Here is a 24,922-nt window from a genome sequence, read left to right as displayed (position 1 = left end):
ATGCTCACTGAACAACTGCTCTGTGCCACTCAATGTTAGGTGCTAAGGACACAGATGGAAGACCCAAGATATCACAGTGTATTATTACAATAACTCATTACTTCCATCTGTACTTGCAGGATTCCATCTGTAAAGGCAATCTACTTGACTAGCCTGATTTTTCTCTCCACAAATGTATCAAAGAAGCTTCTTAGCAGGACCTTGCTCGGCCAAAAAGCCAGGACCACAGGACTAGACTAGACCAGGTTAGTCTATGGCAGGCTAGTCAGAGGCCCTTATTCTTCTGGCATAAATTGTTCTCCAGGCAACTGCAGTAGCCTTCAAATTCATTTTCCCATCCCTTGCCTCTCCAAATTCTCAAGTGTACAATCGTCAAAGCCAACATTTTAAAATACAGGTCAGATGGTGTTGTTCTCCTCCTCCAAAATCTTCACTGACTTGCCATTGAGTATAGAACAAAGCTTCATTCCATCTGCCTAGTTTTCCAGGCCTTCCCTGATTTGATGGCAAGCCCCCTCCCTAGGCTCAGCCCTCCTGCATCCCTACAGAAGCCAGGGCTTTTGTCACACTAACCACTTCCCTCCCCTGCTCCTTTGCCCATAATGGTCCTTCAGCTGAGAATGCTCCTGCCCATCACCACCAACAGAAATTAGAATATCTCTCTTTGTCTCATTCAAATGCCACTTTTTTCATGAAGCCCTTCCTGATCCTCCCAGTCAGACAAATTCTTGATTCCTTTGCATGTCTATTACTTTTCTTTTATAAACAGACCTTGGGAAAGGTGATCTGATGTAGCGGCAAAGAGGCTGGACTCTGGAGCATGCTGTTTGGGTTCAAGTCCAATCTTAGGTACTAACTAACAATAACATTTATCTTACTGGCTTGTAATAAAGTAATAGCATGTATTTCATTGGCTGTTAAATTATTAACCATATATAAAGCACTTTAGATAGTGCTTGGCATATAGTAAGCATGATGAAGTTAAAATTATTATCATTATGGCACTTATCTTTATGCCTTTACTTATCTCTTGTCTTCCTTACTCCAATGTTAAGATTCTAGAGGGCAAAAACCCAGTGTTACTCTTACCTATCTCCTACACAGTGAAAACTAGGTAAGAAAATGTATGTTGTCAGCCTGTGTTTTGCACTGGAGATATTAAATGAACTTCTTATTATTTTTATGACTACTGCTGCTACTCTCTTGTTCTGATGCCTGTGCCTGACATTTTTATAGAAGTGCCTAATCACAGTCTGTTGAATGGCTAAACACATTCACAAATAAATGGATGAAGAATTTTCAATGGGAAACGAACTCCCCCTCTCATGCCACAGTTTCACTGTCCTTCTTTCCTCAAAGACCCTGGGAGTGAAATTGCAAGGGTTACTCACAAGAATCCTGCAGCATAGGAATCTGATAGGTTGTTCGTGCCTCCAGCTGAGGTGGTTACCACACCTTCAAGCCAAATCTTCTTTCCTGGAGTGTATGTATTAACCACCTGTTCATACAACACAAGCAGAAAGGGACAGTGAGATTATAAAAAGCTGTTCCCCAATGAGAAGACACACATATTGCCTTAAGGAAATTCCTCTAATCCCTTGCTCCCAGGTAATAACAACCTGTGCTTTTTTTATGTTGATGCACCACTCCCCCACCCATACACACACACATAACACAAGCATTAATGTCAACACATATCCACTCAAAGAAATGATCACTTTTTCCTGAGTAAATTTAATGTGACAAGAGAACAAGTGCATATTCTAGGACACAAACTGACAGCAACACTCTTCACTGGAAACTACAAATCTATATTTCCATATTGACAAGCATTGAGAAGTACATTTTCTTACTACTCTGTTGCAGCACATCCTTGAATGAGAGCACGGTCCATGCATCAGAAGTCATCAGAGAGAGGGCAGAGATCAATGTCTGGGGGAAGTATTTTATAATTACCAGGGCATGTATACATATTACAACCACATTTTGAAATAATTGCAGTATGTGTAAAAAGAAAAATCACTGGCCCACAGGTGAAAGATCCTACAAGGTAGCAGTCTTCCAAGCAAAGGCAAAGCCTCTTGTCTAAAGGTAGCTCTCTAAAGTTTTGAAATGGCCCAGTCTCTGATCCACAAGTTGGAGATTGCCCAAACTATCCCGATCAGAGCTCAGACCCCTTGGCAAACAATCTGGCAATACTTAGGAATAATGTTGCACTCTGCGTAGCCTCCAAAAGCAGAGCCTGAGACAAAGGCTTGTCTATAGGTAGTTCATTTGGGAAGTAATACAAGCAGGAATGAGAAACTGGGGGACTGAAATAGGGAAGAAGGGAAGACCAGTAAGGAAGCATTTTTTTTTTATCCTCACCCGAGGACATTTCTCCATTTTTTTGTTCAGATACAGAGGGAGGAAGAGAGAGGAAGAGAGAGAGAGAGAGAAACATCGACGTGAAAGGGACACATCGAGTGGCTGCCAACCACAGGACCCAACCAGGGCCGGGGACAAACTGTAACCAAGGTACATGCCCTCAGTGGGAACCGAACCCGGGTCCCTCTGGACCGCAGGCTGACGCTCCAACTGCTGAGCCAAACCAGCCAGGGCAGGAAGCATTTTCAAGTCAGTGACCAATGCTGGCAACTTGTACTCAACCCCACAGGGATCTTGGTAAGAGCCTTGTGAACTGTGTCTCAGAACTGTCACCCAAGGGGGAACAAGGGAAATTATTTATCCTTTGGCTCCTACCCTCCAAAGGTCAAGAGTAGCCTTATCTAGGGATGAGTGCTGAGCAGGTTCCCTGCATTCCATATCTTTGCCTTAGAAAAGTCCCAGAGTAGGAAATGAGGGGTGAGGCCCTACTTCACCCACCAGCACCATGCTGGTTGCAGCCTGTGCACCTGCCTAGCTCTGGTCTCTGCGAAGATGGCTAGAGCAGGAGGTGCGACTGAGAGGATGCTGGCTATGTACAAGACGCGCTGGATAAATATAATAGTGCATTTTTTTAGGTCTTATGGCCCACCAATTCCTCTCCTGTACATACAGACCAAATCAGTTTTCCCTTAGGTGTCTATGGAGACAGGTATGAGAATATTCACTATGTTATTGTTTGTGGCAGGTGTCCATTGCTAGAGGAATAGAAGAGTAAAATGTGGTGGAGACATACCATAAAATATCATGTAGCGGTTAGAGCAATAAAGTCAGTGTAAAGCCAGCAACATGAACAAGTTTTGAAGGTTTAGTGGTAAGTTAAAAAAAATAGCAACAAAATGAACTTTATGGCCCAATATTACGTATGTATTCACCCATTCGCACGCAGTAACACTAAACAGTATATAAAGATACATGTCTCTTAAAGACATATATCAAACACATAAGGAAGGCATGTATTTGAGGGAGGTGCATGTGAGTAGGGATTAGAGATGAAGGTGAAAATTAAAACAAAGCAGGTCTTTGCATGAACTGATTATAATAGTTTGCTGTAGTTCAGAAATATGATTTTAATTTATTCTCTGTACCTCAGATCCTATATATATTGTGTTGTGTATATGTCAGAACTTTCTTCTTTCCAAACCCACGTGCAGACATTAGCAAAGATTCCTTTTTAAAAATATCTTCCTAGATAAAGTTCCCTGCCCTTTCCCCCCACCTTCTAGAGAATTTGTATTATTTGAGATCCATTTTAAAATCAGAGATGGCAAAGTGCTTGACCCTTTCAGGAATAAAGTTGTTAAAATATTTCAAAAATTTCAGATGAAAGTAAGATTGCAATAAAAAATGGAAGAAAAACCCTTGAATTAATAGTGGAGGTCACAATGGAATGCTGTTAAAGATTAAATGAGAATCCCCCTTGCACCCAGAGAAAGAAGAGTAACAGACAAGCCTCTCCCCCTTTTCTACACTACTCATAGTGCCTAACCCACGTGAAATTGAAAACAGTGTAACTAAGAAAGCCAGGGAAACACCTTAAATAATCAGAAGACAGAGCCATATGGGGAAATTAAAGGACTATATCAATTATTTCCCTTAAAAATAGCTGTGCTAGAAAAATACCTGTGCTCTTGAAAAACTTTGTACTTCTAACTAGAGCTGAGTAATATAATGGTGTTTTTCTTTTTGTCTTTGGCTTCTAGGATATTCAGAATTTAATTTTTGCTCAAAGACAGATATTGAAATGAGACAGTTAGAGAAAAGGGGTTTGGTTAAACAAAACAAAAAGGTAAACACTACAGTATGATAAACCTTTAAATCATTAGACTAAGTGAAAGAAGCCAGACACAAAAGACCATATATAATATGATTCCATTACATGAAATATCCAGAATAGACAAGTCCATAGAGACAGAAAGCAGCTTAGTGGTTTCCTAGGGCTGGAGAAGGAAAGGGAGAAGAGGAGAGGGGGAGAATGGGGAGTGACTACACATAGGTATGGGCTTTCTTTGGGGGATAATGAACATTTTCTAAATTAAATAGTGGCGATGGTTTCATTATGCTGTGAATATACTGAAAGTCACTGAATTGTAAAGGGTGACTCACATGGTATGTGAATGATATCTCAATAAAGCTCTTTTTTTTTTTATCCTCACCCGAGGCTATTTTTCCATTTTTTGTACAGATAGAGTGGGAGGGAGAGAGAGGAAGGGAGAGAGAGAGAGAAACATCGACGTGAAGGGACACATCGAGTGGCTGCCACCCGCACGACCAACCAGGGCCGGGGACAAACTGCAACCGAGGTACGCGCCCTTACCGGGAACCGAACCCGGGTCTCTCTGTACCGCAGGCCGATGCTCTAACCGCTGAGCCAAACCAGCCAGGGCTAAATTACCTAATAGTTATAAAGCATTTGAAAAAGTGTCTGGTATATGGTAAGCTCTTAAAGTGTTAATCAAAATTACCTAGACCACTCTCCTTGTCCAAAGAAAATATGATTGCCCTGGCCAGTTTGGCTCAGCGGTTAGAGCATCTGCCTGCGGTCCCCACTAAGGGCACGTACTCCGGTTGCAGTTTGTCCCCGGCCCTGGTTGGTCGTGTGGGTGGCAGCCACTCGATGTGTCCCTTCACGTCGATGTTTCTCACTCTCTCTCCCTTCCTCTCTCTCCCTCCCACTCTATCTGTACAAAAAATGGAAAAATGTCCTCGGATGAGGAAAAAAATAATAATAATAATAAAAAATAAAAAACAAAGAAAATATGATTATGTTTGGATTAATCTAACATTAGAACTGGTTGCTTTTCTTTTGGAAACAAAGCGTGTAGTGGTAGGTAATAGACCAGATGTATGCTAAGTAGCAAAGAAAGGCCTGTTTAAAATGTAAAATGCACAGAGATCATGCATATTAACATAATTAGCATTCAGAGTAGTTCATTTATACACTCTCAATACAAGAGCAGTTCCTGTCTTTTTCTAGAGAAGCCACATGAACAAAAAACATACAATGAGGTAGAACTTTGATACAAAATCCTAACAAGTTATATGAAATATTCTGTGGAAAAGAGATTCCTAGAAATTATTCATGTTACAGGTTCTGGGGACAGTTGGTACAGACCAACAAGGATTTTCTGGGCACTTCCTATTTGGAACATTGTAAGAGGCTTGAGGAACTATCTGTCTACCACAAGCAGAGAAGACCCTCATGGTGAGGTGGTGGGGAGGTACTAAGGCTGGGTGCTGGGTGGGACTGGGGAAGAAATCATATGGGCAGACTAGGAGAAAAAAATCAGAAAAAACAGATGGAACCACCTGCAAAAATCCCTTAGAAAGTGAAACTCTGAGAAACTGAGGGCTGTAGTTCAACACTGCGGTTTTCTGCGTAAATATGATTCTCCCTGTGCTGGAAGAAAGTAAATTGCAGGACTGGAAAAAACAAGGGTCGTTCCTGGTGAGAAATGATGTGCCGATAAAGGTTATTTTAAGGAACATACTGTCCAGGGAGGCGGAAGTACAAATGCTGAGATTACTGATGTGAAGGTAGAGGGAAGCTGAGTGGTTGGCTCCCTTTCAGCAGTTCTTCATTCCAAACAGACTTCAGCCATTGGGCCCATACAGACAAGAGAGTTTGGAATACCCACAGAACAGCTCACCAAGTGACTCGTGGCTGATCAAAACCTGTGGGCCTGTTGGAGGCAGGGTGGTGTGAAGGGAAATCCAGCTCTCTTCCCTCATATGTAGGGGTTGCGGGCATCAAGACTATTTCATGTGTCTATGCTGAAGGAGGAGGAGTGAGAGAGAAGAGAGAGGTTAAGAAAACAGCACTGAGTATTTTTTGGTTTTATTTTCTCTACCAATTTGAATTTTTTTAAAAAGGAAAAATAAAAAAATAACTATTTACATGGCACAGTTTCAAATCTGGACTCCCTTTTCCTGTTTCTCCAAATCTGTGACCTACGTCTTTAAAAAAGACTCCTGAGAGCCTGGTCTCAGCCACTGGCTGTGCAAGAGATGGTAGCCTTGTAGCAGCAGACATGTTGTTTATGGTTATCCAAACCCAACACCTTCCTTAATGAGAAAGGAAGCAATAAAGCAGGAACAGTGGACAGGCCAGCTGGGCTAATCCGCCCTGGCAGGAGGCCCACTCTCCAAAAGAAGCTGGAGTCCATTAATTCCAGCATCTCATCTACTCAGAAATCAACCTTCCATAAGACCTCAGGAAGAGCATAGCTCTTTAAGAACTGATCCCCTGTATCATTGGTTCAGAGGTTCAGGAAGCTTCCTTTTTTTTTATCCTCACCCAAGGACATTTTTGCATTTATCTTCAGATAGAGTTGGAGGGAGAGAGGAAGAGAGAGAGAAACATCGATGTGAGAGAGACACATTAAGTGGCTGCCACCCACACGACCCCAACTGGGGCAGGGACAAACTGCAACTGAGGTACATGTCCTCTGTGGAAATCGAAGCCAGGACTCTCTGGACCGCGGGCCAATGCTCTAACCACTGAACCAAACCAGCCAGGGCCAGGAAGCTTCTTAAACCTTACTTATGCACAGAGCTCCTCTTGGGGGTGCCTCTGCCTCTCTGTTCCATATTATGTTGATAAGAGGTCCTAGTTATGGTTCAGAAATGTTCTGATGCTTCTTTCCATCCTCCCTCTTGTGTGTTTTTGACTCTAAGCTACCTACTATGTTAGAAGAGGAGGGGGTCATTCTATCCTGCCCTCTCCTTCTTCACTGCCCCATTCTGAGTGCTAGATCTTCCCTTGGTCTTCCTGCCAAGTCCATCTTCTTCTAGTCAATCCTCCACACTGCTGTGTGTGATCACAGAGAATGGTCTGTGTGATTAGTTAGAAGATATACTAAGAGTACCTTGTTTGTAATGAATTTGAAAGCAGTGATCTGGAGAATAATTTACAAAAAAAAATGAAAATAAAAATAAAATAAAAAAGAATTCTAAGTCATCACAGTAACATTCTATTCATTTACCAGAATTGTGAAATGTTCCTTTAACTGGGAAAAAAAACTACAGAGCCAATAACTGCACACAACCCATGGTCTATTTTATCCATTTGTCCATGGGAATATGTTAGACATTGAGAAATAACAGTAAAAACCACTGACCCATTGGGGATATGATGCCAACTGCTTTAATTATTTGGTATCTAAGCCTGGCCAGTGTGGCTCAGTGGTTGAGCATCGACCCATGCACCAAGAGGTCACAGGTTCGATTTTGGGTCAGGGCACATGCCCAGGTTGTGGGCCAAATCCTCAGTGGGGGGCATGCAGGAGGCAGCCAATCGGTGTTTTCTCTCATTGATGTTTCTATCTCTCCTTCCTCTCTCCCTAAAATCTATAAAGAAAAAAAATATTTATAAATACTTGGTATCTAAGATCCTTCATAAACCCATTAGCTACCTCTTCTTCTCTTCTTCCCCACACCACCTCTGGTTTACAATATAGAATGGACTAACCATTTGCAACTACATAGTCTTCTTTTAGTTCACTGATCACCTTCTCCCCTATCCATTCCTCACCCACATTACCTGATTTTTTTCATGGGTTAATTCACATTACCTCTTGTGTGAAACTTCACTCAAACCTTCAGAAAATTAATTCTCTCCTCTGAACCCCAAAGTTCTTTGAACCTGTCCCTGACCTTGACCTTATTATACTGAGTTATAATTTTCTATTTGTCTATTTGTTTTCTCTCCGATACTATAAGCAGCTTGAGAAAAACCACATCCCCCTTTTTGCATATTCTATAGAATGCTTATTAAATACTTATGAAATAACTTATGGATTAATAAATAACATTTTACTGATGAAAGGCTGAGTTTCAGAGAAGATAGAACTAACAGTGTCAAAACCAAAAGAGCAAACATCAAATCCTTACAGTTGCAGTTCAGGGTTCTGTCCACTTTCCAGTTGAATTTTCCTCTTTGAGGAGACCTAGAGGCTTCCAGTTCACTAAACTGCTTCTGTGTTTAATATGTCCTTCTTAGATTGGACAGGCAGGGCTATTCTGAGCTCAGCCATTCTCATCACATTTTTCTTTATTTCTTCTGTCTAATGTACTTCCTGTCAGTTTCATTAATTTTTTTCTGTATAATTTATTTTTATCATCTCCTTGTTCCGGAGTGCCACATTTGCCAATTTTCTTTTGGTATTAGATCAATTTTTAATTTGTGGCTTCTGTGTCATTTTTAGGATTTAAAATTGCATTCTCTGCTCTTATTATCTCAAACCACAGAAAAGCAATTGAATGTAATTGCAATAAATATAAAATTAAAATAAGACATACACAGAAAAGATAAAGTCACTGGGGAAGCAAGGAAATTATGAGCAAATGCAAGAAGATGAAGAAGAAAGTTTCACAGAGTCCCATAGCTATGACTGGTTTAAAGATAAGTTCTGGTGGCGGAAGAGACTGGACAGCAGCTACTTGCACGTAAATCTATCTTCCTCCCTTTCCCAATCCTTTTCTGTGACTAACCAACCCCTTAGTCTTGCTAGACAGTCTACCCACTGACAAGTGATAGGATCCACCAGCCTCAGAGGTAATTTCCTCTTGCTTAGGACAAACCCTATAATCTCCCCACTTTCATATGGGAACATTGGTAAGTCACCCCAAGTTGCCTCTTCCTTCTGAAGAAGCTTTTTGCCTTAGACAGAAATTTGTTCCCAGGGCCATTTCTCCAATATCCATAGGCAGCACATAGCTCCACATTTTCATGCCTTGCACATAACAAAACCAAAAGCCTATGCACATGAAAACATATAAATGGAGTCCAGTGAATGGGTGCAAATAACTCCCTGAAAAACCTTGCCCTCTTCCACTATCTAATTTTGGGGTAACGTTTGATATTATCTAATGCTCTGGTTCCAACTTCTTTAAATCCTGATTTCTAGGATACCCACCCCAGATTATATCAACTGATTTGGGGATTAAATTGATGTTCTTTCACCAGGAACATTCAGTATTCTTCTTTAAAAGCCCTCCTAATCCTGGGTTATTAGAAATAAAGATTGCATGGATTATAAAATAAATGGTTAATAAGTATGGGAGATGCAGACAATGTATTGGATAGGAGTGTGGGCTCTGGAGTTAGGTGGGCCCAGGTGTGAATTCCAATTTTACTGCTTACCAAGTAGTAAATCACTACTAGAGCAAATCACTGGTTTCTTCAACGGGTTAGTAATATATGATGCACTCAATAAGTGGCATTTGTAACCTAAAAGGTAATACAATTATATTGCTGGAAATTAATGATATATTTTTCACCGTTAATGGTTTTAAAATCAGAATGTTTTTCATAATCAATATCAAAATAAACTTGTTGAATTAGGAAAAAAGATGGTGGTGTAGGTAAACGTGGTATTGCGACCTCCCACAACCACATCAAAGTTACAACTAAACTACCGAACAACCATCATTCAAAGCCGCCTGAAATTAAGCTGAATGGAAGTCCTACAACTATGGAATTAAAGCAGCAGCCACATCGAGACTGGTAGGAGGGGAGAAGGCAGATGGGCTGGTCCCACACCCACGTGTGGTGGATAAAAATCAGGAGGACACTTCAGCTGGGTAGGTCCTCCCTGAGGACTGAGGGGTCCCCGTCCCACATCAGGTGCCCCGCTCAGGGTTCCAGTGCCAGGAAGAGAAGTCTCCATAACTTCTGGCTGGAAAAACCAGCGGGAACTAAGGCTCAGGGAGGCTGAGGCGGCTGGAGCCCCAGGCAGTTCCTGTTAAAGGGCCTGCACACAGACTTATTGAACTCTCTCCCTCTAAGCTTGGAGGGGAGGCAGCTCGAGGGGCACCAGAGACATACAGGGAAGAACTGAGCTGTTTGGCACTGGAGCGAGGGCTGGAGAGGGGGCTTTCTCGGGGACAAATGTGCTGTCAGAGGCCTTTGTTCCTTTGGTGAGCCCTTCCCTGGGGCAGCAGACAGCTGCCATATCTGGGACTTCAGCAACCTGGCTCACAATGGTAGCCCCGCCCTGGTGACTCCCTGAGGCCCCGCCCCACCCAACTTTCAGGCCCACCCAAGCTGTTGCCAGTTGCTTAACCACAGGATTGGCCTGTCTTGGATCCTGCTTCAGGTTTTCCTAAATTCTTTCAAACAAGCAGTATCTGGTCTCAGCTAGCCCCATACCTCTCGTTAAGTAATACATAGAAACAAACGTAGGGAGGCAGCCAAAATGAGGAGACAAAGAAACAGGTCCCAAATGAAAGAACAGAACAAAACCCCAGGAAAAGAACTAAGCAAAATGGAGATAAGCAACCTAACAGGTGCTGAGTTCAAAACACTGCTTATAAGGATGCTCAATGGACTTAGTGAGAACCTCAGCAAACTTAGTGAGGGCCTCCAGAGCATAAAATTGGACCAGTCAGAAATGAAGGATGCACAGTCAGAAATGAAGGAGGCACTAATTGAAATAAGAATAATTTACACAGATTCAGTAGTAGAGTAGGTAAAGCCAAGAAGCAAGCCATCTCTTTGGAATATAAGGAAGCAAAAAACACCCAATCAGAACAGCAAAAAGAAAAAAGAATCCAAAAAAATGAGGATAGTGTAAGGAGCCTCTGGGACAACTTCAAGCGTGCCAACATTCGCATCTTGGGGGTGCCAGAAGGAGAAGAGAGAGAACAAGAAATTGAAAACCTATTTGAAACAATAATGGCAGAAAACTTCCCTAACTTGGTGAAGGAAACAGACATACAAGTCCAGGAAGCACAGAGAGTCCCAAACAAGATGAACCCCAGGAGGCCCACACCAAGACACATCATCATCAAAATGCAAAAGGTTCAAGACAAAGAGAGAATCTTAAAAGCAGCAAGAGAAAAGCAGTTAATTACCTATAAGAGAGTTCCCATAAGACTGTCAGCTGATTTCTCAAAAAACTTTGCAGGCCAGAAGGGAGTGGCAAGAAATATTCAGAGTGATGAAACCAAGAACCTACAACCAAGATTACTCTATCCTGCAAAGCTGTCATTTAGAATCGATGGCCATATAAAGAGTTTCCCAGACAAGGGAAAGCTAAAGGAGTTCATCACCACCAAACCATTATTATATGAAATGTTGAAGGGTCTTCTTGAAGAAAAAGATAAAAAATATTAACAAACAAAATGGCAATGTATATATATCTAGTGACAATTGAATCTACAAAGAAAATGAACAAGCAGAACAGAAACATTCTCATAGATACAGAGAACATTTTGTTGGTTGCCAGATGGGAGGGGGTTTGGGAGAATGGGTGAAAACGGTGAAGGGATTAATAAATACAAATTGGTTGTTAGACTGACAAACCTCAAAGGGAAGGGGGGTTGAGGGGTGGGAAGAAATAAACCAAAGAACTTATATGTATATATGCATAACCAATGAACACAGACAACAGTGTGGGGAAAGGCAAGAGGGGGATGGGAGTGGGGAGGAGGGGGTCAATGGGGGAAAAATGAGGAACATCTGTAATACATTCAACAATAAAGATAAAAAAATAAAAATTAAAATAAGTAAATAAATAAACTTGTCAGCTGTTTACTCTCTCTCCATAGCTGTTATTAAATGGGTGGTATATTTAATAATTATTTGTATTTAAGAATTAAGAAAATATGTTTTATGGAATGACAATGACCTCAACTTTGGAGCTCTTTTGAGGTAAACATACCTTTCCAGCTAGATCCTCCATTTATCATTAGCGTCCAATACATGAAAGAGCAGAGTCAACATTTCCCTTGGGTCGTATTCTCCCATTTGCAGATGCACAGCCAAGTAGAGTCATAGAGGCTGATTTACTGGGAAGCTCATCACACTTCATATTCCAGCTCTGCACTCTCACAGGCCTCTACTAACATCCTAGGCAGGCCTATTAATGTGTTCACTTGGTCAAATATATTTCTAAAATGTGCAAATATTTTTTGTTTGTTTCTTTTTTTTAAAGATGTCCCCACTGTATAAGCTTCTAGCCACATAAAACTCAGAATCACCCAGGATGTCACCCAAGTATTAGAGTGACATAGATACAAAATACACAGTTTGTGTTTAGGGTCCTCTGCCTCTCCTGAGTATTTCCTGTGGTTTTCTTTCCCTTGATCAAAACTTGCTCTTGGAAAAGGGCCTCTATTTGATATTAGCACCATAGTAGGACTTTAAATCTGTGTAGTTTACCCTTTCTTGGGTTATTTACATTTTATATCCTCATTCTGCTATAGAATGAAAGATTATTTTTCTAAAATGAAAAATATCTGCCGTTAGCAAACAGAGTGCAATGTTATTTTGAGCCACAAAAATCTGTCCTTCACCCCTAAACACATACCCAGAGGACGATCTCCTGCATGCCTACATGTAGGCAAATCTCATTTACTGCTGCCTAAATAAATTTCTACCTATTCAACAATATGCTACAAAGTCAGTAGCAAATTAGACTCTTCTGCAATTAAATCCAGACGTGAATGAGACAAGACATTACTTCTGTTATATTTCTTCCATTATTTGACTCTGTTCACTCACCTTCCCCTCCCTGCCTGCTTCTTTCCTCTAACATTTATTGAGCACCTGCCGAGTGAAAAGCAGGAGGGTAGGCACTGGAACACTGAAACAAGATTCACCATTATTGAGTGTATTAAATCAATCAAATACTGATTTTTGTGGTGATACTACTGTTCTTGCCCTAATAATATCTTTTCATTTTTCAGTTTGCTTCATTAGAGAAGGCCATTGCCCTCATTTTTCCTTGCAAGTCTGGTTATTTTATGATCCTGAAGAATAACTATTATTTTTTTAATACATTTTAATTTTTTTTTCTTTATTGATTTCAGAGAGAGCGGAAGGGAGAGAGATACAGAAACATCGATGAGAGAGAACATCGATTGGTTGCCTCCTGCATGCTTCACACTGTGAATTGGGCCCACAACTTGGGCTTCTGCCCTGATCAGGAATCAAACTGGCGACCTCTTAGTGCATGGATCGACGCTCAAGCATTGAGCCACACTGGCCGGTCTATTATTCTTTTAGTGTCTTCCCCCTTGATATAGTAAGAGGCTCAAAAATAGGTAAATCAGAAGATTAGTTGAGAACAAAAGTTTCTCTTTTGATCTATTGATTATTTTAAAAGAATTAAGGCTTTTTCTGCCTTACCTACTTCCATGACCCTGCAACTAATATATATTGAAAAAGGTGGCATAATGTTACTGCATTTACTGAGACTTAAAAAGTTAATCTTTATTAAATATTATAAGCAATCATGATATTAACAAAAGAATGATCATAGTTATATTATGAACCATATAAACGATTTCCTCTACCATACACATCTACAGCCAGGACTCCTCTGATCATACCTTAAGAACTGTATAAATATGAAGTTGTCTATCCTTTAGGTGTTAGCCTAAATGTTGCTTCCTCTAGGAGGACTTCTTATTTTTCTCTTCCCTTAGAAGGTAGATATTTCCCACTATGGGCACCCATAGTACCCGGTATGTCCCTATTATAGGAGATACTGTATCTTATCATTGTTGCTTGCTTCATTAACTATTTTCCCACTAGACCATAAGGTCTATGAGGACAACCACCACATCAGTCTTGCTTACCATTTTGTCCTCAGGGATCTGGAAAATACTAAGAATGTGATAACCAGTTGATAAGTGAAGGAAGAAAGAGAAGAAAATAGGAAGGGAGGAAGGAAGAAGAAACTTTTCAACTATCAGGGAAGCCAATTGTTCAGTTTATTTAGTATTCACAATGCAATTATATGGATAGTACTCTTGGAAATACTTCCCTTATGACTGGGATTTCACCAACTCTTTCCTGTGCTTATTGAATTGCTGAAAATAATATCAAAAAGTGTTATTTCCTCCTCTGATTCCTTTAGGAGATGAAGACACAAATCATTGAGTCCAAGTGACTTAAGCCAAAGTGGTTCTTCTTGGTTCTTATGTCATTGTTTTGGAGTCAGCCCAGCTATCCACACTATACCATCTGTACTGTATCCTAAACATCTCTCACTTTCCCATCTGACTTTTGCCTGTATTGCTAGATTCTCGACTCTTTCCCCTTGACTCATCTCCCAAAGTACAGATGATTATCCTCATTCTAATGGAAGGGAGAGAGAGCGGAGATCATTCAAAGAAGTGAGCTGTCCAAACACTGTCTCTGTTTAGCTTTCAAAAGTATCATGTAGGTTTTCATATTATAAGAATTCACCCACTGCTCAGAAAACTGACAATTCTTATAAGTGGCAGTCCAAATTTGGAAACCACAGCTGTTTTTAGCAATTGAGTTACTGTATTTCAGGTGCCAAAAATATCACCTATCATATTCTCCAGGGTTCAAAGAAAGAGGAAAGAGAAAACAAGCAAAAAACAAATTGAGGATAAAGGTAACATGAAGCTTCTGCAGTTACATAAATTATTAAGAATAACTACAGTAACTGAAACCACAATAATAATAGCATTAAGAATTAGCATTCAATAGCAATGAACAAAACAGGGTTTCACGTGACCTTCCTAATCTTCCTGACAGGGAAGGAAGATAGTGTTATTGGCATCCTTATTTTACAGATAAAGAAACAGAGTCAAAAATTAAGTAATGTCCTGAGGTCATACAACTAAGCCTGAGCTCCAACCCAAGCCACCAGACTCAAATCCTATATCCTATCTCTTATTCAGACAGCCTCACCACTGATTTATCTAACCAATCCCACATTAGGTTTTGGTGGGAAATCTACCCTTTTTCTATCACTGTGGGCCTGGGAGAAGGTGGTGGGGAGGTGTTATTAGGACTTCTCTGAACTTCCTAAAGTTCAGAAAAAAACAAAGATTTCATTTCTAGCTTTTAGATGAAGGCCTTTCTGCTTGGCTTGTTTCACTTAGGATAATACTTTCCAGGTCCCTCCATGTCGTCTCAAAGGATAAGAGATCTTTCTTTCTTACAGCTGCATAGTACCCCATTGTGTATATGTACCACTGCTTTTTTATCCATTTGTCTACTGATGGACATTTGGGCTGTTTCCAGATCTTAGCTATTGTAAATAGTGCTGCTACAAACATGGGGGTATATATATTCAATTAATATATTAATATATACATATATTAATATATAACTATATATGCAATATATAACTATATATATGCAATATATATTACACATGCACCTCCTACTGCAGTAATATTTTAGTTACATTCTAAAACATATGTTTGGAGTACTATGCAGCTGTAAGAAAGAAAGATCTCCTATCCTTTGAGATGACTTGGAGGGACCTGGAAAGTATTATCCTAAGCTAAACAAGCCAAAGAGAGAAAGATAAGCCCTGGCCGGTTTGGCTCAGCGGTTAGAGCGTCGGCCTGCGGTCTGGAGAGACCCGGGTTCGGTTCTCGCTAAGGGTGCGTACTTCGGTTGCAGTTTGTCCCCGGCCCTGGTTGGTCGTGCGGGTGGCAGCCACTCGATGTGTCCCTTCACGTCGATGTTTCTCTCTCTCTCTCCTTCCTCTCTCTCCCTCCCACTCTATCTGTACAAAAAATGGAAAATATCCTCGGGTGAGGATAAAAAACAAAAACAAAAAAAAAACAAAAAACAAAGAGAGAAAGATAAGTATCATATGATCTCACTCATTTGTGGAATATAATGAACATAACAGTGTGAAAAATGGGGTAGTCCCAGAGACATGGAAGTAGGATATAGACTGACAATCCCCAGAACAGGGAGTGGTGGGGGAGAGATAAAACACAGAACTTATATGCATGCATGCATGAACAATGGACATGGACAACAAAGCTGGGGACAGGGCGGGGAGGGAGTGGAGGGGGGAATCAATGGGGGGAAAAGGAGAAACATCTGTAACAAAAATAAATAAATTAATTAATAAAAAAAACCCTGAAATGTTCAATGGTTGACATTGTACTACATTAGGTACTATGTTCTCAACTTGCTCAAAGTAGCATTAAACCTTAAAAGTATGAGTTCCTTGAGGGTAGACACCATGTCTTATTCCATTTTGTATTTCAGCAGCTGCTACTTTGCATGGTACTTGCTAAGTGCTCAGTAAATATTAAATATTTAAATATTAAAAACTAAATGAATGTTAAACACTGATAAATATTTCAAGTTATTTAGTTCTCCTAGGCTTTGCCCAGTAGAAGACAGTGACATATAAGAGTGCTTGTCACCCTGGCCGGTTTTGCTCAGTGGTTAGAGCCTCGTCCCGCGGACCAGAGAGGCCCAGGTTCGGTTCCCACTAAGGGCACGTACCTCGGGTGCAGTTTGTCCCCGACCCTAGTTGGGGTTGTGTGGGTGGCAGCCACTCGATATGTCTCTCTTATGTCGATGTTTCCCTCTCTCTCTCTTCCTCTCTCCCTCCCACTCTATCTGAAAATAAATGCAAGAAAAAAGAGTGCTTGTCAATGCACCTGATCCTCAGGGAGATCAGACTGGATGCAAAAGTCCTGAGGCTTCCCAGCCTCTGTAATCCTGTGATAACGAGGGGACTCAAAAGAATATTTGTAATCTGAGTATGACATTAGTATGAATGCAAAAAAAAAGGGATATAGACTTCCACATTAACAATCAAAAGTACTTATATATGATTGTTTTAAATAGAATTTTATTTCACAGCTAATTCACAGCTAATTTTATACATGAGCCATCCATTCATTTGTTTGTTCACTTATTTATTCATCCCATATTAATGGGGGCATGCCTGTTGCTATTTTTCTGCAAAGATTTCTTTCATCTGCTCAAGAGATATCTGAGTGTTCAAAAGGTCCCCATTCTCTAGAAAAGGACCTGACTAGGCAACAAGAGATGTAAAATCATTTTGTAGAGGCAGATGGTAATTGCAGACATATAAGACCCTCACAATTCAGAATTAACTCATCTAGTGTATTTCAAAATGTGATCTGCACGGGGTATAATCACTTAGCAGATGACTATTAAATATAGAGATATCTGGGATTCACTCCAGACATACTAAATCAGAAATGACACTGGTAACTGTTAGCTCTAACTTCCATATTACTGCCTTAAGCCTCTTAAATCTTTTACTTTCATATTGATGCCCCAAACCTCTTATCGTTTAACCTTGCCTAAGCCTCTCATTCCAGGAAAACAAAACCCATCACTCCAGTCAGGAGGAACGGAATGATGAAACCACCCTAACCCACCCAAAACTGCAAACCGTCGCTAGACAAGAAAAACAAGTTTCAGGAGACCCAACCCCGACCAATCAAGGATGACCATGACTCCTGGGCTGAATGACCACCCACCCCAGCCCTAAAATTAAAAATCCTTAGTCTGGAGAAACCGGCTGCTATCTTCTCCTCAGAGGCAGCCTGGCAGGTCTTCCCCTCACTAAACCTGCTCTCTTCTGGCTACTAGCACCGCCTCCTTCTTACAGTAACTTTACGAAAAAGCTCTGGGATTTTATTCTACTCAAGTTTGAGAACTGTTAACCAAAGGTATCTTGTTATTAGGACCAGCATGCAATTGCTGTATATAATATGGCTTTCCTCACATCTCTACAAAAGTAAGATGTTAGTTGGCTAATTCTAAGACATCTAGAAATAGTGTAAATATGGCTCACAAATGCCAATTCCCCAGATCAAAATTTCACTGAATAAATGTAGTCATTCTTTTCTTAATCTAACCCAAAATAAATCCCCACATTAAAAAATAAATCAATAGCCCTGGCCGGTTTGGCTCAGGGGTTAGAGTGTTGGCTCGTGGACCAGAGAGTCCCGGGCTCAGTTCCCGCTAAGGGCACGTACCTCAGTTGCAGTTTGTCCCCGGCCTCGGTTGGGGTCGTGTGGGTGGCAACCACTCAATGTGTTTCTCTCACATTGATGTTTCTCTCTCTCTTTTTCTCCCTTTCTCCCTCCTGCTCTATCTGAAGATAAATGCAAAAAAATGTCCTCAGGTGAGGATAAAAATAAATAAATAAAGTAAACCTCTCCTTAAGAAACTCACAATCTGGAAGCAAACTATTACAAAATGTTTGTTATTAAAATAGAAAAGCTTTTCAGCCTTGATATTGTGCTGGCATGTTTATAAGCCCATAATTGATGATTGGTAAATTATTGTGCTGTTCCATAATTGTTGATTGGGAAAGTCACTGTGTGCCCTCTAGCTGAACATGTTTAGTCAAAATAACCTCAGTAAATTGGAATACTCCCTGAACCAAGAAATTGTTGGGAGCCGGCTACATGTCTGACAGAATCCACAGAGCCTGGAGGTCTTGAGTCAGAGACTCAACCTCCCCCACAATCTCAAGGAATTGGGCTTGCATTGTGTTTGTGCAGCTCGGGGCTAAGTGTGACCCAATGTACCTTGAAATACCTAAAATACCTGAGTGTTCCTAGGTGTTCCTGGGTGTGCCTGGGTGTTCCTGTTATCTGTAAGGCAAACTAATTCTATACAGCATTGCTGTGGCCCTGGGCATTATATCAAGAAGATCCTATTTTCTGTAATGTATAAAAGGCATGGAATAAAGCATGACTGTCACAGGGGTGTTTGGAATCAGACGCTGGCCAGCTAATAAATGGCTCTTATTTGGACTTCAATTCTCTAGTGGTCTTTCTTTGACTCTGTTGCACCACAACATTTGGAGGCCCCAGGGCTGGTTTCTGAGAACTCGGGACCAGTTGCCGGCCGGCTTTGCTCTCTATTTGGCTTTAATTTGGCTCTGGTGGTCTCTCGGTTCTCTCACGCCACAACAGTATATGTCATTCAAACCCTTCTCCATTTTCAAAACAATAAACAATCATCAACCGTGAGAGGGAGCTCTGGACCATGCAAATCGGGACTACACTAATTTTCTACCCTGGTTCCCACAGTGCTGCCGTCCAGCTGGGGCCTTGTGACTTTTTTCCTTGCCTTACCCACAAAACGACTCCTCTTCTTCCCAGGAGGCATTTACTCACTTTCTGAATTTTCCTAATCTGGTCAGAGAGTGTATCTAACAGGCGAGTTTTCAGGAAGTCCATCACCTTGACCACTCGACCATCAATGTAGCAACTGGAATAAAAATGAAATAAGAATCAGATAACATCTTGAGCAGGAGACTACATATACTTCTCTAGTCAGAGGTCTCTGTTGCCTGAGGAAACAGCCCAGGGTTCACTTGGGTTCTTATATCCTAAAAAGTTTGACCCTGGGTATTTTCAAATAAATAATAAACTTTACTTTTTCTTCCTTTTTTAAATTTTATTAAATTTATTGGGGTGACATTGGTTAATACAATTACATAGGTTTCATGTGTACAATTCTAAAATATATCATTTGTGTATTGCACTGTGTGTTCACCAACCAAAGTCCAGCCTCCTGTCTCCATTTGTGGGCTAATATTGTGATTTTTTTCAACCTTTGTCACATATAACTGCATTATTTGTTCTATAGAAATAGACAGGAATCCATAAAACAAATTGGGTAATGTAGAAAAGCTTACGTTTTCCCCCTTAGGGAAAGTAATTTAATACCTATCTCATATCATCCCTACCCATACCTTAAAGTAATAAAGGTATGCGAGAGCTTTGAAAGAATACTCAAACATTTTTATAGATTTCCATACCTTTAAATAAGAAAACAAACACCAATCACAAAAGTCTGATTTAGGGTAGTGAGTTAGTCTTCAGGGTTTTGCCTCTAGCACACCTCCCTGGGCAAAATACCCTGAAGTCAACCTTCTTTTACCACCTCCAAAGTAAATGAATGGTGAATGAATGAATAAACAAACAAATAATGAGTCAGACAGATTAAAGTCCAGGAGCCCTCTCCTAAAACAGTAAGAAGGTATTCATGGGTGTGATGATATCTGGGTTTTTTAGGTAGCTTTAGTGAAACGTCAAGTTGTGCTAATACCACACTGTAAACATCTAACTCCAACAGTTCCATCCAACTTTGTGAGGACCCTCTTTGTGAATTCTTACTCTGAAGTGTAAGCTGAGACTGGCCCAGGGTTAGGTGACTTTCTTTATCTCAAATCTCCCCACCTCCACCTTTGAAAAATTCCAAGTTAAATCAATGCTTATGACTCCAGGGTACCTTCTCCAACCCACTAAAGTGTCCCTGGCTGATGGCTAATGATAGATTATTTCATTTTTAATAAGACACCAACCTTTCAGTACATATTATAGAACTATGTGAAAATTCTTTTTTAATGTTAAATTCCCATAGCAATATATGATGTAGTAGAATGGCTTAAAATTTTTTTGTTTTTAATTGTAAAGTAGGTGCTCTGGGTGAAGTGAAGGTGGGAGATGAACTTCACCCATTCATTCAGCCTTCCCTCTGGCCTCTCTCACTACCTCAGGCATTTCCACAGAATCCAATGTTGGTATGTTGGAGAGTATGGGTTTTTGAGCTGGAGATATCTGAGTTCAAATTCCAAATCTGGTATTTCCTATGTGATCTTGCACAAGATAACTGGACTCTATCAGCCTTAGTTTACTTATTCCTAAAAGAGAGGTAACATATCTACTTCTCAGTGTTAACTAAGGATTAAGCACATAAACCTAAAGTGTCTACACACAGTAGGAACTCAATAACTCTTAGTTTTTTTCTAATTTCTCTCATTTTCAGCTCACAAAGATGGGGTCATAAACAACATGGGACCGATTAAGTGAGTGTGCATATAGAATTCTAAAAGTAGAATTGTATCAAAGGATACAGGCTTTAGAAAATTTTTGTGGTTACTTACATCAGGAAATAAAACAAAATGATGAGATGACCTTTCTCACCTCATTCCTGTACAAATGCTAAACTCAGATCCAATAAACAATTTTTACGTGAAACACAGAGTGCTATGCATGCCCATGTCCCTTACCTCCTATTAATACTTCACTATTAGCACCTCTGATTTTTTTAAAGAGTTGTGATTAGACAGCATGTGACATGAAAGCTAGGCATATTATTAAAACATAGTGTTAAAATTAAAATAAATAATGTAATGTTAATCTAACACACACTGAAGGACATGAATATTTGTTACTGTTTTACATGATGACTGGGCATATAATAAAAATGCACTGTAATTAGCGTTCTTTTATGTTTCAATCAAATATATTATAGTTTCCTCTTTTCTCTTTGTCAGCTCCCAGTAACTATTTTAAACATCAGAGTTTATCAATTTTGCTGGCAAAACATATAGTTAAATACTTATTGAGATTAAAGAAATGTCAGCTATACTTTTTCAGTACGTATGATTCCCTGTGATTTGATTTGAAAAGAAACTACAATATTTTTGCAGGTCTTCTGTAACAATCAAATCAGAAAAAATGTTGGGCACAGAACCTAGCACATAAAAGGAATTCAATAAGCAAAGCTAGCCTCCAGGTTACTTAAGAGCCCAAGGTGGCAGAAACCTGGACTGTGAAGCCTTGGAATGGGGTAAGCAGGGGAGCATCTGTCTAGGGAAGGGGAGCATGTTCATCCACTATAGGATTTGGAATGAGGGAAGTATGGAGCAGCAAGAACAGACATTCCCAGTAGGTGGGAGGCAGAGGGAGGGATGAGGAGGGCTGTGATTATGTTGCAAAAATATGGAGCTTGAAAAGGCCTTATGGTCATGTGGTTGAAAGCATGTAAGCATGCTACATTATCCCTGAGAACTGATTATGTAGGCCAGGGAACCACTTTCATACACTACTAGTACTATCCACAGACAGCCTGAATCCATGAAAGGCTCTTCTAACATGGGTCTAAAATTTGCCCCCTCTTACTGTCCACTCAACAGCTGTTTTCTTAGACCCCAAAAATAGTTCAATTCCTTCTTCATTTAACATGTAGGGAAAGAATTCTCATAAAAACTTTGGCTTAAGCTTTTTAGAGCCTATTCTTGGCCCCACATTTAACCTAACAAGCTGGATTCAATCATTCTCAGTTGGCCTAAGGCTTTTCTATGGGCTGTGAATTATATTGGAGCAGGGGAGGCTCCGGGAAGGAAACAAGTGTGACAAGGTTATCTTATCTGGATAGTGCAGGTAAGAAGGGATCTGGGTCTAAGTAAGGGAGGTCATGGGAAGAAGTAAAAGTGAGAGCCTGTGGAAGAGGAACTAATAAAACAAAGCTCGGTCTGTGGAGTGTAAGAAAGAGAGGAGGGAATTTGACACAGCTTAGGAGAGAATGTTTTGGAGAACACTGCTGCCAGGGGCATGCAGGCCAGTCACGGCTTTAGGTTCTCTCCAAGAGGACAAGAAAAGTTAACAGCGATGTCAGACACCCTCTAAGATGCTTCTCAGATATGGCCCTGGGCATTGCTTCTACCTTTGGCCCCAATAAGAATCCCTTCCTTCCCCAACCTGATTTGCACAGTGTCTTTTTAATAACCTCAGTCTGAGTCAAATTCACATTTGGATGTCAGAGGAAGCCACATATTATCCTGGGAAGTTTTAGCAACTTTCATTTGCAAACTTAAACCCACATTTATCTGGACTGTGGAAATAGGAAATTGGGTCCCCCATAATTTAGTATCACTTTTAAGAGGGGGTGATGAATCTGATAAATACCTAAGCTCTTTTATTGGGAACGCTTGAACAATTAGCTTGCTGTGCTTAACCCTTTAGAAGCTTCTAACAAAATATTCAACATCAACAGTCTGGTTATTTTTAAACTTCCTGCCTTTCACAGAACTTTGGTTCTCTGATAGTGGCTGCCTGTAGTAATAGGCCCAGAATACCATTTAGATTTGGATATGAATAGGGGGTGTAGCCTGTGGTAATTATTTGGTAAGAGTTGATTGTTAACAATGATGAAGATAGTGATTTCTCACTAAGACTAGGTAAAAGCAAAACTGAATTCCAACTGATTGTCCAGTGACCTGGAGGCAATTCTTTCTCTGCCTTTCTTAATTAATTTAGTAATAGCTACAAATATATCAGACAACTAAATAAATTAAAGAGGAAAGGAAGGCTTGAGGGAAGGAAAGAAAGAAGGGACAGAGAAAGGAAATTAATCAATTAGAAGTACTTTGACATTTTCCATATAAACCCTGGCAGAATGGTTGGTTCTAGAAACATTAAGCCTGATACTTTTAGGTAAATCATACTCCTCCAAGCTCTCTTGAAATATCATTGTCTCTTAGGATCATACCATAGTGTGCTGAGCTGTTCAACTAAGTTGAAGCCAGGAGAGACTGTGCAGAAATAACCTCTCTGTGAACTATTACAAATGCAATGAGGTTGAAACCTTTCTATGTGGAAAAATTGTCTGGCTCAATACCAGCAACCAACACCCCTTCTTTTGCTAGCCTGTAGATTGGCAGGTCATATCAAGCACATATCTGGGGAGGTAGCAAAGATGGTAGAATATACAAAGAAAATGGAACCACTTACCAATTCATTCACCAACTCTCTTGCCCTCCTTAGTTTTAAATTATTTTTCCAGTTTAATACCTTTCCTCTTGTTTAGAGTTCTGCCCTTTATTTTTTTGTTAGAAAAGAAATAAGGCTCATTATAGACAAGTTAGAAAATGCACATAAACAACATTAAAATAAAAAAAAATGAAAAATCATCAATAAGCCCAACACCTAGAGAGACCCACTGTTAACATTTTGCTATATACCCTTTTGGAGTTTTTTACAGTAAATACACATAAATTTTCCCATAATTAGTTATTTTACAAAACTTATTCCAGATCCTATTCTACAAGCATATAAATTTAAAACTCTTGCAGACTGGACTCCCAAGTCTATCTCCCTGGGATGGTATGAAAACATTAGAGACTCCCGCATCAAATCATCTTACTCTCACTTTAATTTCATTTTGTTCATTTAGGGATCCTCTGCCAGAGGCAGGTCTTATCTCCTTTCCGTCTCTGGAAGCCAGGTTTTAACCCTGGTCCTCCTTCCTCATTCTCTGGGTCCCTAAATTCAGTCTTCAGCATTGTACTACAATTAGCCACTTATGCCCATTAACCTCTTAAAAATTTTAATGAGGAGAGTTCCTTGGCTCCAGTAGCAGCTGGTTTTGTTTACCTGGCTCTTTAGTTTAAAAGGAAAAACCTTTGCCCTTTATTATCTGACCCCTTCTTTTATTTCAGGTAATTGCATTAGTGCTGGCTTCTCAATGCTCAGGAATTTCCGGACCTATTTTGCCGCCTGCTGCTTTTAGGGAGGAGGAGCAGTCTGCTCAGAATTCTAACACCCAGCCTGCTGACTGGGCAGGTAATTCCATAAAACTGGGGCCTTCCCCACTGAAGGGGGAAAAGCTTGGATAATCATAAGAACAACCCTGTTGACCTATAAAACCTATTCTGACACCTTGAAGCCAAACACTGGAGAGGTTGACTTGAGTCTCTCTAAAGCTTTATAAATTGTATTTGCCCCTCCTCCAAAGGCCCTCACTCTGGTTTCCTGCTGAGCACATTCTTCACACTTGCCTTTAGGTTTTCTTTCCATTTGAGGCTACATTATTCTTGATCTTCTTAACAAAGGGTCAACCCGTTTACTTTGGGCAAGTTAAGCTTAGATGAAATGAACACTTTTACCAAAAAAAATAAAATAAAAAGAATCTACA

At 40.2% G+C, this 24,922-nt stretch overlaps 1 protein-coding gene across 3 annotated transcripts in view; it reads right to left on the bottom strand.

The window, feature by feature from the left end:
* HPSE2 (heparanase 2 (inactive)) overlaps window positions 1-24,922 on the bottom strand; it is a 667,750-nt gene that overhangs the window by 131,126 nt on the left and 511,702 nt on the right. For all 3 annotated transcript variants that reach the window (XM_036265132.1, XM_036265133.1, XM_036265134.1), the window contains 2 exons: window positions 19,333-19,426; window positions 1,392-1,498 (listed from right to left, as the gene is read on the bottom strand). In XM_036265132.1, coding sequence (XP_036121025.1) covers window positions 1,392-1,498; window positions 19,333-19,426 — 201 coding nt within the window. The remainder of the gene's footprint in view (window positions 1-1,391; window positions 1,499-19,332; window positions 19,427-24,922) is intronic.

The sequence above is a fragment of the Molossus molossus genome, unplaced genomic scaffold (genome assembly GCF_014108415.1).
Source record: "Molossus molossus isolate mMolMol1 unplaced genomic scaffold, mMolMol1.p scaffold_m16_p_17, whole genome shotgun sequence".
Taxonomy (NCBI): Eukaryota; Metazoa; Chordata; class Mammalia; order Chiroptera; family Molossidae; genus Molossus; species Molossus molossus.
The sequence above is the reverse complement of the archived record's forward strand: the minus strand, read 5'-3'. Positions and strand labels throughout refer to the sequence as shown.